General features: G+C 36.6%; 1 protein-coding gene across 1 annotated transcript in view; it reads right to left on the minus strand.

Annotated features, from left to right (window-relative positions):
* MTHFD2L (methylenetetrahydrofolate dehydrogenase (NADP+ dependent) 2 like) overlaps positions 1 to 13,715 on the minus strand; it is a 157,910-nt gene that overhangs the window by 129,863 nt on the left and 14,332 nt on the right. Inside the window, exons 2-3 of the mRNA XM_058296984.2 lie at positions 13,334 to 13,518; positions 12,604 to 12,726 (exon numbers count right to left, since the gene is read on the minus strand). Of these exons, the coding sequence (XP_058152967.1) occupies positions 12,604 to 12,726; positions 13,334 to 13,518 (308 nt within the window). The remainder of the gene's footprint in view (positions 1 to 12,603; positions 12,727 to 13,333; positions 13,519 to 13,715) is intronic.

Genomic DNA, 13,715 nt, shown 5'->3' on the forward strand with positions numbered 1-13,715 from the left:
CTAATCGTATTCAACAACACATTAAACAAATTATACACCACGACCAAGTGGGATTCATTCCAGGTATGCAAGGATGGTTCAACATAAGAAAATCAATCAATGTAATACACCATATAAACAGATTGAAGGAAAAAAATCACATGATTATACCTATAGATGCAGAAAAAGCATTTGACAAAATACAGCACACTTTCTTGATAAAAACACTACAAAAGATCAGAATACAAGGAAATTTTTTGAACATGATAAAGAGTATATATGAAAAACGCACAGCCAACATTGTTTACAATGGAGAAATCCTAAAATCCTTCCCTCTAAAGTCAGGAACAAGACAAGGATGCCCACTCTCTCCCCTTCTATTTAACATTGTCTTAGAAGTACTTGCTCAAGCACTGAGGCAAGAACCAGATATAAAAGGCATTCAGATTGGAAAGGAAGAAGTCAAAATTTCATTATTTGCAGATGACATGATCCTATACATAGAAAACCCTGAGAGGTCTACAACAAAGCTTCTAGAACTCATAAATGAGTTTCGTAAAGTCGCAGGTTATAATATCAATGCGCAAAAATCAGTAGCATTTCTGTACACCAATAATGAGCAAGATCAGGAGGAAATCAAGAAACGAATACCATTCACAACAGTAAATAAAAAAATCAAATATTTAGGAATAAATTTAACTAAAGATGTAAAAAACTTATACACAGAGAACTATACAAGACTGTTCAAGGAAATCAAAGAAGACCTAAATAAATGGAAGAATATTCCCTGTTCATGGATAGGAAGACTAAATATTATTAAGATGTCTATCCTACCAAAACTGATCTATACATTAAATGCAATCCCAATAAAAATCAACATAGCCTACTTTAAGGAACTAGAAAAACTAACTATGAAATTTATTTGGAAAGGAAAGAGGCCCCAAATAGCCAAAGACATATTGAAAAAGAAAAACAAAATTGGAGGAATCACACTACTGGACTTCAAAACATACTACAAACCTACAGTAGTGAAAACAGCATGGTATTGGCATAAGGAGAGACACAAAGACCAATGGAATAGAATTGAAAGTTCTGATATAGAACCTCATATATATAGCCATATAATATTTGATAAAGCCACCAAACCCTCTCAACTGGGAGAGAATGGCCTATTCAACAAATGGTGCCTGGAGAACTGGATAGCCATATGTAGAAGAATGAAAGAGGATTACCATCTCACACCTTAGACAAAGATCAACTCAAGATGGATCAAAGACCTAAATATAAGAGCCAAGACCATAAAGACTTTGGAAAGCAGTGTAGGGAAACATCTACAAGACCTTGTAATAGGAAATGGCTTCATGAACATCACACCAAAAGCACGAACAGCAAAAGAACAAATAGCTCAATGGGACGTCCTCAAAATTAAAGCCTTCTACACCTTAAAGGAGTTTGTCAAGAAAGTAAAAAGGGAACCTACACAATGGGAGAAAATATATGGGAACCATATATCCGATAAGAGACTTATAACTTGCATATATAAAGAACTCCTATATCTTGAAAATAAAAAGATAAACAACCCATTTAAAAAATGGGAAAAAGATTTAAACAGACACTTCTCCAAAGAAGAAATACAAATGGCTAAAAAGCACAGGAAAAAAATGCTCCAAATCTTTAGCTATCAGGGAAATGCAAATCAAAACTACAATGAGATACCATCTTACTCCCATAAAATTGGCAGCTATGAAAAAAACAGAATAATACAAATGCTGGAGAGGATGTGGAGGAATGGGAACACTCATCCACTGCTGGTGGGAATGCAGAAGGATCCAACTATTCTGGAGGACAGTTTGGCAGTTTCTCAAAAAACTAACCATAGATTTGCCATATGACCCAGCAATTCCACTGCTGGGTATATACCCAGCAGAACTGAAGGCAGGGACACAAACCGATATATGCACACCAATGTTCATAGCAGCATTGTTCACTATCACCAAAAGTTGGAATCAACCCAAATGCCCATCAACAGATGAGTGGATCAATAAAATGTGGTATATACATACAATGGAATACTACTCGGCTTTAAGAACAAACACAGTACATACACGCATGATAACATGGATGAATCTTGAGAACCTTATGTTGAGTGAAGCAACCCAGGCATTGAAGGACAAATACTACATGACATCAATGATATGAAATAAGCAAGCTGCCTCAGAGAGCTAGAGACTGGAAGATAGGCTTACAGGAAATCGGGGGGGTAGAGGAAAGATGTAAGCTGACATCTACATGGGCGAAATCTATGATAAGCTGGAGGTAAGTATGTGTACAAGGAGGGATAAAATGGGGGCATAGGGTTACCTTTGGGTGGGGCTAGGGATGGGCGGATGGGTAATATTGCCCAAGAAATTGGGAGGAGGGTGGAGCAACATACGAACATAGGAGATTGTCAGGTGTTGGTTTAGAGTATAATGCTGAGAAAACCTTTTCAAAATATAATTAGGAAAGTTACCTGTTTAAGATACTCAAAGGGGATAATCTGACGCAGGACAGACTCCTAGGGAATATCTGAATGCCCATTTTGCCAGAGTGGGTTATACCATTGGGTAGAGACCCATATAATGAAGAGTGAAGGTAGACCCACAACCTGGGGAGGACTAATGCCATCAAATAGAGGGAACTGTATCTCTCAAGAGAAAGGCCTAGAGCAGCACTGTGCCTAGGAGTTCCCTTTTGACAGCCTCCGTGTTACTCAACTGTGGCCAGTCTCGAAGCCAAACTTAGCATGTAAATGCAATGCATTCCCCCCAGCATGGGACATGACACCCAGGGATGAGCCTCCCTGGCACCGAGGGATCACTACCAAGTACCAGCTGATGACGTAACTAGAAAATGACCTTGAATTAAAGGTTCGACACGGACCAGCAGAATATCCCTGTCTACATATAATAACAGGAGTTAAAAATGCTGTTTGACCTAAAATAAGGGGGAAATGGAAAGGACAAATGAGTTTATATGGCTATGAGTCTCTAAAAAAGAGTCTGGAAGTTGTCAGAAGGATTGCCCTTATGCACACCTGAGCAGAGTCTCAGAGACAGATAAAGTAGATACAACCCCAGGTATTGGTTCTTTTGAGGGCCAAAGAGACCCACAGGTTCTATGGTCATGGCAGATGGGGTTCACTGCCATGTCAGTTGGCCCTTCTTTGGAGCTGGTGTTTCTGCGTGATGGAGCTGGACTCAGATGTGATCTCTTTTCACAAGTCTTTCATGCTACTTTACTGGAATTGTAGTTGGTGCTGGGGTTTAAGATATATCTAGGGGATTTGAATCTCTGGACTGACAATATGATAGCCAGGCCCTGAGCCTTAACAGACTTCAGCTCCTACACTCTGATTTATTGGACTTACCCCACTCAACTAACATGGAGTTGAAGAATGTCAACCACCACACCATGTAGCCTAGAGTGCCTACAACTGAAAGCAGGAGGATTGCATCCAGTATCCATGTGGAATCTAAGCCCCCTCTTGACATAGATGTGGAATGGACACAACAAACCAAGGTCCACAGGAAGGAGGAATACAGTAAGGATTACAGTGGACTTAATGATATTCTATTCATGAACTATTGTGGTTAATAATCGAAAAAATGTGGCATTGGTGTGGAAAAAGTAGCCATGGTGGCTGCTGGGTGCGGGGAATGGGAGGAAGAGATGAGATGTGGAGACATTTTCGGGACTTGGAGTTGTCCTGAGTGGTGCTGCAGGGACAATTTCTGGACACTGTATGTCCTCCCATGGCCCACTGGATGGAACGTGGGAGAGTGTGGGCTATGGCGTGGACCTCAGGCCATGGGGTGCAGCGATGCCCAGAGATGTACTCACCAGATGCAATGGATGTGTCATGATGATGGGGGAGAGTGTTACTGTGGGGGGAGTGGTGGGGTGGGGGCAATGGGGGTGAATGGGGACCTCATATTTTTTTAATGTAATATTTTTTAAAAAATGAATAAATAAATAAATTAAAAATAAATTTAAAAAAAACGTATTCTTCACATAACTTGACATTTAAGCAACCCAAGATACTACATTCTCCTATTTTTCCTCCTCCTTCATAGACATACCTTCTTATTCATGACCTCTAAGCATGAAGTACTTACTAAATGCTGAAGAGAGTGGTCTTTTCTTTTTACCTCTTTTATCATTACTCCCTAATGATGTTATCCAGGTACATGACTTGAAATAACCATCTATATGCAGACATCTAGATGATTAACTCTAATAATGGAATTTTCCTTGAGTTTCAATCAAGTTTCCTTGAGTATCTATCTAACATTCACATGGATAGGAGGATATTAAACCTTGGTTTGTCATGAAACAAATTATTGAGTCACACTCCCCACTTACCCATACCCTTCTCAACAGTCTTTCCCTATATCAGTGAAAGGTGCTCCTACTTGCTCAATCCCCAAGTCTTGGACTTCTCCTTCACTCAACTCTTTCCCTCATATGGCACCTCTAACTTTTTCATAAAACCTGTGGATCCTACTTAAAATATATTCACAGTCCAACCATTTGTATGTACACAATTATTCCTAGTACATATAACCACCACCTCTGCCAGAATGGCTTAAGTAATTTCCTATTTGGGTCTTCCTACTTCCACCCTTATAAACTAAATGCTTTTATGGTTTTGCCCTGATCAATAATGGTATTTATATCATTCATAATTTCTTTTTGGTAAGGTTCAAAAATTATAGCAGTGGGATTAAAGACAGATATTAAATATACTATTCCCCCTAAAGTGACTTAATATCTATCTTAGTAATCATATATTGGTACATTCTTGCTAGCAGAAGGTACCACTTAGATATATATATATACATACAGCCTAAGTTTATAATCTGGCTTTACTATTTACTGATCATTATTTAACTTTGACTATTCTCATTTTCCTCAATGTGAAAAGAGGTTTTAAAATAGATATTTTATCCTACTCACATGGGACGTAGTTTGTTAGTTAATAGGAAAAGTTAGTTGAATTAGAAAATCATAAATAATGCATATGGCCCTTAAACATTGGACTATAACACAAAGAATTTAAATATCCATTCATTCATCAATCTTTTTATGGAGGGCCAAGGTTCTCTGGTTGGCAACAGGCTCTCTGAGAGGAATTCTCTGACATTTTTGGCATTAATACCTATGCTTCAAAGCCTGTAATTTTCAGTTTGAGGTGAAATTATCTGAGTATAAAATCATCTAGTTGTTTATAATGTCACCTAATCTTTCCTAGTTGTCTTGCCTTTTCCTAAGTCACTATCAATTCTCTCTAATTTTCAAGAGCCCTCCCAGAATATTCAACTGAGTTTTCCTAGAAGTATCAACTGTTTTCTTTTCATACTCTGCTGCCATTTGTTTATATCATTTTAAATTAAATCATATGATTTTTCTGTGAAAGAATTGGCAAAGTCTTGAGTAAAAAAATACCACATTGGATTATTATAATTCTAATGTTGTAGGACATGTTTTCGCAGAGATTAAACAGGATGTGCAAATGGTCTTCACCTATCTTATTTAGACAGGAAGCAAGGGAATTCAATAGAATTCTGTTCTATTTGGTGGTGAGGGTCTGCCACAGACTAATCCCCTGTTTATTTTCAGATGTGCAACTCCGGTCAGGATTGGAAGTGCTTAGGATATAATTTGTGTGCCTACAGGAACCCAGTCTGTCTGTCTTTAGCTGTCCTAAAAACTGAGAGAAATAAAAACAACTATACACTGATGCTTACCCAATCCTGTTCTGAGTACACAGTTTCAATCATTTTTTCAAGGCCAGAAAGATGTCTGCTCTATATGTTATATTCTTTGTTCCTTCCTAAATAGTATTATTTGCTTTATAAGTATTTGTCATAGTATAGGATTTGGTACAGTATGAATTAGATTTAAGAGGGTTAAGCTACATGGATTATGTGCAAACATTTAGATCTAAAGTTGACTAACAATCACTCAATGAAATTCTAATATTGTAGCTTACAATTACTACTCCTATGACAACAGCTACTACTAGTACCACCAATGCCAAATATTTACTAATTACTTGCTAGGCACTACATTACAGTGCTTTATATACAATAACTCATTTAACACTCAATATAACTCCTGTCAATAGGTGCTATTTACCCATATTTTGTAGTTAACCATGTAGTTTATATGAGAGATTGTAAATTAACCATGTAGCTTATACAAGAGAGACTGTAAGCCAGAACAGTGTTAGAAGAACAAATTACAATATTCCTTCAACAATAAACACTGTCCTGTAACAGGGAATCTCTTTGATGCTCACTTCTGGTATTTGCTTGCTTTTTGGGAAGTCCTAGCCATTTGTGAAACACAATTATTAGGTAGAATAGGGAAGATTTACTTCTTCTTATCTGTCTTTTTTCTAAAATAGTTTTTCAAATGTTTCCCTTCAGTTATATAGTTTGAATCCTTTGAGGTATAACAACTTTCACTTTATTTATATAGGAGGATTGGACAGAAGAAATGAGAGTGATGTAAAGGATTAAAGGATTAGATCTAAAGGGATGAGTAAGAAGAGTTGGAGTTCACTGCACAGACTTAATGAAAAGAAAACTTCCTAATAATTAGTAGGCATACAAATGTGTGTATTGGCTTAATTAGTAAACATGTAGATAAGTGCTTTAGTCCAAAGCTTGAATCTTCATTTGGAGAGGAAAAAAGTCTCATAATTGCTTTTCTTAAGAGATTACAAAATTTACATATACAGAATACTTATTACTCTATTTTTAAAGTCCTTGAGAGTAGGAAATTTTCATCACTCTGGGCTCCTTCAGGTTTGTAGAGCTATTCATTCTGTTTATATCTAAATGATTTCTAAACTTTGTCTTTACTTTTGTTCTACATTTTTTCCCTTTCTCTTTGGGGCAAACACCATTTCTGAGTTTGAGGGCTCAGAACAATTCCACATATATTAGTTCATTACTCTTTCAGTAACCTTTTTTTTTTCTCACTAGACTATTGGTTCAACCAAAGCAGAAAAAAATGCAATCAACATTTTATCCCTGAAATCTACCTTATCTCATGGGAGACTCTTGTAAATGTTGTTTAAGGAATTAAGGAATAAACACTGCAGTTCCCAGACACTGCCTTTTTTTTTTGTTACTCAAGTCTCATCTTTCTGTATATTTTCTACATGTAACAGAGTAGTGTGTAAACTATGCCACCGATTGAGATTTGGTGAGGGTCTTATACCTCCATATCCATGAAAGCCTATTATAGAGAGGCCATGCTAGGAAAATGCACATTTTGTTACTTGAATAGAGCTTCCTCTAACCTCTTAACTACATTGTTTATCTCTCAAACATACCAGGGCTGACTTTTTTCTATCCTTCATGTTTTAGATGAATTTCAGTGCTTCAGGGAGCCACTCCTGTCTCCCACCCTCTGCAGTAATTTTCATCCTGACATTCTCTATTTCAGGCCTGCTTTTTTTCTGTGGCAGACACAAAGTTCCCCAAGTAGCCAGTCCCTTACATTCCCCTGCTTCTTTTGGCAACTAGGTTGGGCCTTATGATTAGCAGCCACAAGTAGTATGTATATTTAGCAAAACATACTTTTTGAGGAGCTTTGCTCAAAAGGAGAGTAGAAAAGCAGCCACAATGGAACAGCAACAATCCTCCAAGTGCAAGGACAAAGACCAGCGAAGAAGTATGGCCCAATGATGGGCCCTTGATACTAATGACTATGCTTATGAGCCTGTGAGCTTGAAATTTCAACTAGGCCTAGAGCTGCAGGGTGCCTAAGAGTTACTTCCTGAAAGCCTCCATGTTGCTCAAATGTGACCACTCTCTAAGTCAAACTCAGCATGTGTGGGACATGACTCCCAGGGATGAGCCTCCCTGGGGCCAAGGGATTACTACCAGTCACCAGTTGGTGAGGCAACTAGAAAAAGACCTTGAATAAATGGGGGAATTGGTAAATATAAATGAGGTTATATGGCTAAGAGACTTCAAAATGAGTCAGGAGACCATCAGAGGAATCACACTTACACATGTCTCAACAGGATCCCACAGACAGTCAAAGTAGATAGAACCCCAGGCAGTGTGGTACTCCTTAGGACTATGGAGACACACAGGTTCTATGATCATGACAGATGGTTCTGGAGTTCAGTGCCTTGCCAGTGGGCCCTACTTTGGAATTTGTGCTCCTGAGTGTGATGGAGTTGGACTCAGATGTGACCTCTCAATGCATGCCTCTTCTGTCACTTTTACTGAACCTGTGGCTAGTGCTGGAGTGGTGTATGCTCAGGAGACTTGAATCTCTGGACTGTCCATGTGCCAGCTGGGCCCTGAGCCTCAGAAGAGTTGCAACTCCTACTCTCTGGTTCGTTGGACTTACCCAGGTCAGCTAACAGGGAGGTGAGGATGGTCAACCACCATACCAGGGAACTGAAAGAGTCTACAACTGCAAGCAGGAGAATCGCATCCATCAGCCATGTGGGATCTAAGCCCTCTTTTGATTTAGATGTGGAGTGGTCATCACCATCCCAGGGTCCACAGGATGGAGGAATAAAATATGGATTAGAGTGGACTTACTAGTATTCTACTATAGAACTATTATGACTCTAGCAATGGAAGAAACTGTATCATTAATGTGGACACAGTGGTCATGGGAGTTGCTGAAGGCAGGGAGAGGGAAGAAGAGGTGTCATGTGGGGGCATTTTCAGGACTTGGAGTTGTCTTGAATGATATTGCAGGCACAGAGGCAGGACATTTTATATGCTACCATAACCCGCAATGGACTAGGGGAGAGTGTAAACTACAATGTAAACTAAAATCCATGCAGTATAGCAGTGTCCCAAAATGTATTCACCAAATGCAATGAATGTGCCACACTGATGAAAGAGGTTGTTGATGTGGGAGGAGTGGGGGTGGGGTGGGGAGTAGGATATATGGGAACCTCATATTTTTTTAATGTAACATTTTGTATGATCTATGTATCTTTTAAAAAAAACAATAAAAAATTTGCTAAAAAAAAGAAAAGGCAGCAAGTGTGCAGATATGGTGTTAGTTTATTTCTAATTTATTTTCTTTTGAGTGAACTAAGAAACATTCTTCATCTGAGAGTGTGTGTATCTATGTTAATTTAACAGCAAGGATTACAAAAAGTTTGAGGAGAGAAAGGAAGGTGTGAAATAGATTTAAGAGTGAAATTGTAACTGGACACGTCATGCAGTAGGATTGCCAGGTAGTACAAAGGGTGCATTTGATGTTTGGAGTTAAATAAGGTCAGTTGGCAGCATTGTATCTTTTTTAAAAGCCACATTTGTCAGTTCAGATACAGATGTGGAAGAAGCAGCAAGTTGAGTTACAGCTGGGTTTAATAAAAGGCTGCAGTTTTACCAGCAAGTGTAATGGAGGGATTATAATGGTGACACCATAATCTTTTAAAAAATTGTTAGAGTAGGGACTATTAAGAAGGACCTGGAAAGATGTTTATAACTGTACTTCAATATAAAAATAACCTTTGAAAGTTCTGAAAAAATTCTGATACCCAATCCCCAGACCAACTAAGTCAGACTCCTTAAGATGGTTCCTGATCCATATATATGGTTGTGCTCTAGATTCTAAAGCACTCGTACCATCTTTCAAAAAATAAAACTGCTGACACAATGATTGGATGTTAAAAATAACACAACATTAATATTACTTTTAGAATTACTACTACCTAGTGTTTTATTAGTAGTATGATACTAGGGATTAAATGGCCCTTTGGGTATTCCCTTGCACTCAAGATAATTAATATCTTTCCAGAAGAATGACCCTAATACTGTAAGTTTCAATCACTGGTTTGTGAATGTTTAAAACATATGTGTTTATATGAAGTCTTGGAATGTTCTGAGAGGTGGTGTGATGTAACATTAAGGTTAAGAAGGCAGACTCTGCAATCAGATTGTGTGGGTTTGGATGCTGGCTTTAATATTACTAGCAAGTAATACTGGATAACTCACTTAACCTCTCTGTGCCTCAATCTCTTCATCTATAAAATGAAAAAGATAATTCCTACTTCAAAAAACTGTTTTAAGGATTAAAGGAGTATGTGTCACAGGGTAAGTACACATTATTTATTAGCTAACTGAAAATGCTGGTGAAGGTAGTAACATAATCGTTAAGGGTATTAGCATCAGGACCAGTCTCCTGGATTCAGATCCCAGTTCAATTACTTCCCAGCTCTGTGACCTGGAGGGGAGTTACTTAACCTCTCTGTGCCTCAATTTTATCATCAGCCAAATGTACATAATAATAGTTACAACTCCATAAGTTTATTGTGAGGATTCAATGCGTTAATAAATATAAGTGCTTGATACAATACATAGTAAATGCTTAATGTAATAAATATTAGCCACTATCCTTGTGTATATTATTGGCTTTTCAACTATATAAAAAATTGCTTTATCTCAGAGAATCCAAGTATTTGTTATCAATACAGCCCCTGAGGTTCTGTTTCCCACTCTAAAATGAACACTGGACTCAGGTAACATAGTTTCTAGTATAGATGGACCACCAGTGCCATCTAGTGGTTAATAAATTTGCAAAATAAAAAATGTTACCAATAAAGGCGAAAATTTTCTGCAGATATAAATTGATTATTTTAAACACAAACTAAATCTAATACAGTTACTGAAAATGTATGACATTTTTATATAACTATTTTAATGTAATATATAAACGCCAGTAGAAAAAGATCAAAAACTGAGAACTTTAAAATTACTTGGCAAATACAGTACCAAAGAGGTTCTTTTTTTGCATGAATCCAACAACGAGGTTTAAAAACCACTGGAAAAAAGTTTTTCACAGATATGTGATGTTACCAAATACCTGGCATTCTCTAGACCTCAATTTCCTATAACATGAAATGAGGATGTCACATGTATTGAATTCCTTTTCTAGTTCTAAAATAAAGTGATTTTATACTGGTTTTAACATATGGGTCTATTGTATTATCTGTTCGAAGAATTTTGTAAGGAGAAACCTTGATAACTTCTAAAATCCTTTCCAACTTTATGTTTTTTTGTTTTTTTTTTTAATGCAGCTACTTAGAGGGAAAGAATAAGAAATGTGTGTTCCTGGGTATAATTTAAATAGGGTAAGTTATACACTAAACTATTAAGTTTTGATACTGGATAAATTGAAAAATTACTGTCATTTAAAGATCCCATACAAAAGCATCATAGGCTTTATTAACTACAAGTCATATATTTGTTGGTCAGAACTTACAAAACAACTCAAAATTGTATAGTCCTTGACTTACAAAATTTCTGATATGCACTAATTTCAGATACCATAATTGAGATAAATAACACCAGTCGTTCAACAAACCCATTCAAATTTCAATTATCACAGTATACTAAATATAATTACATAAGGTACAAACTGCTGCTAGCTCTTCAGTTCACAAATGACTATATAAATATCATATCACTTCTTTCAGAGTCTGATGATAATGGTTCACTGTATATTTGTTATTTCAGCTCACACACAGATAGCAAAGCATGTTACCCTTATCTTCCAATGATAACCCAACATGGCATTTTACCAAAGTGGAAAATTGAAAGAGGAGAAACTAACCAATCAAAATGAAAGTGAAGCAAAGAAACAAAACATGGTAATGCTAGAAGTGAATTTGGTTGTAATTGAAAGATCTGGATGGTGACAGCAAAGCAAAAATAGAAGCGACCTAGGTCTACATGAACACAGGTACAAACTATATTTAAATCATTCACTGAATTTTAAAAAATGGAAAATTCACTTCAACAGGATTCTAATTAAGTGGAGTTATAGAAGAAATAGCTAGCTATGGGAATTTTAACATTGCTGCATTTTGAGAGACTCTAGATATGCAACCAAAAGAATTTAGTGAAGGCAAACTTATGATCATACATGAGGAAAGTGGCTGATGTCCCAGAGAAAGTGAAACTGGCAAAAAACCTTCATATCAAACAAACTCTCAGAGACACTGTACAATATTGAAAGTGCAAAGGATAAAGTGTTAGCAACTGACCCAAACTCAGAAAAAAGGTGTGTGATAATTCACCAAGGGATAGAAAAGATGCTTACTCTGCATCATAAGCTAAATGATGAGAAGAGGCAAGCACTGTTCAAACTACTCTTGATAAGTTTTTGAAAAGAAAAAAACCTTTAATTCTCAATCTTCTTAATGTTTTCAATCATAGTAAACTAAATAAATTCTAGTTTTACCATTATTTTTATTTCCCTATATGTTGATGTAGTTCAGTAAGGATGTTTTTAATATCTTGACAAAAAGTTTAAAAGTCATGGAACAATTTAGATCATTTTGCAGTTTCAGCTTGCACAGCCATTTTTTACAGTCTTGAACTACTATGCGAACATGAACTGCCTGTGTTACTGAAGGCTAAATTTTTCTTTCACAATTTTTACTTGCTATTAGTTTAAGTCATTTTAGAAATCTCTAGTCACCTTCCAGACATATTTCATAAATTACTTGCAATGTCATGATATACTATGGAATGATACCCTTTCTCCTAGCCAAACCCAGACATATTAGAGAAGAGCACTATGTACCTGGCAGTGGTAACTGAACTAATATACCACTGACTCTTGGGTCCATGTTCAATTGATCAGTTATATCCAAAAGTTCTTCCTGAGAAACATCTTTAGGTTTTAGAATGATCTCACTACAGATACCTGGAAAAAAATAAGCAGAGAAAGTCACTTGACTAACAAAATTGTGTTTTTAAAAAGATATTTTACACAATATGCAATTGGTTGCTTCTGCTCCTATACACAAGGAAGGAAAGGCCCTCCTGCAAAAATGACATTCAACACACCATCAGGTGGGATTTCTCAGAGAGATTTTTGCCTGATTCACATCTGCGTCTTTTGCCCTGTTGCCAACATGACAAATGGCTCTTATTTGTGATAAGCTACTGTTAGCAGATTTGAAGAGAATAAAAAATAACCACTACCACCACCACCACCACTCCATGGGTGGAGTAAACTAGACCAGATTTATCATTTGAATAAAGTAAATGTAACAAAAACAGGCACTTTAAATATAAAGTATTCATCTATGACATCTCATCACAGTATGTGAAATCACACCTAATAGATTCTATAAGAAATCTGAAGAAACATAATAAGAAATTAACACAAATTTAGTAATTGAATAATCTATAAAATAGTATATGTTATTTGACTGGTACTATTTGACAGTTATCATTCATAATTATCACACTTTGAGTAAAAACAGGAAACGTATTTGGGACTGATAACAACTAAAACACATACCCACCTACAGCAGAAGCAGCTCTTATTTTATTTCTGACATAGGTATGGCTTGCTGGGTTGTCTCCCACTAAAATGATACTGAGGTGAGGTCTTCTGTTCCCAAGGGAAATCCATGATTCCACACCTTGCTGTATTTCTTTCTGGACTTGTTTGGCCATTTCAGTTCCTGAGATAACAATGGCTTCATGTCTATGGAAAACAAAAGAATAAATATGGTACTAAAAAGACAATAAGGAACATTTAACCACATAAATTTAAAGTACAAGAGTGAACAAAACATCTATGATTCTCCAACTGAGCACCCAAAATTTGCTTCATTAAATTATTTTTGACACCCATTCTTCAGATTTACAAATACATTTATAATTTTTGAAGGATTCTAATGC

Source organism: Dasypus novemcinctus, chromosome 1 (assembly GCF_030445035.2).
Source record: "Dasypus novemcinctus isolate mDasNov1 chromosome 1, mDasNov1.1.hap2, whole genome shotgun sequence".
Lineage (NCBI taxonomy): Eukaryota > Metazoa > Chordata > Mammalia > Cingulata > Dasypodidae > Dasypus > Dasypus novemcinctus.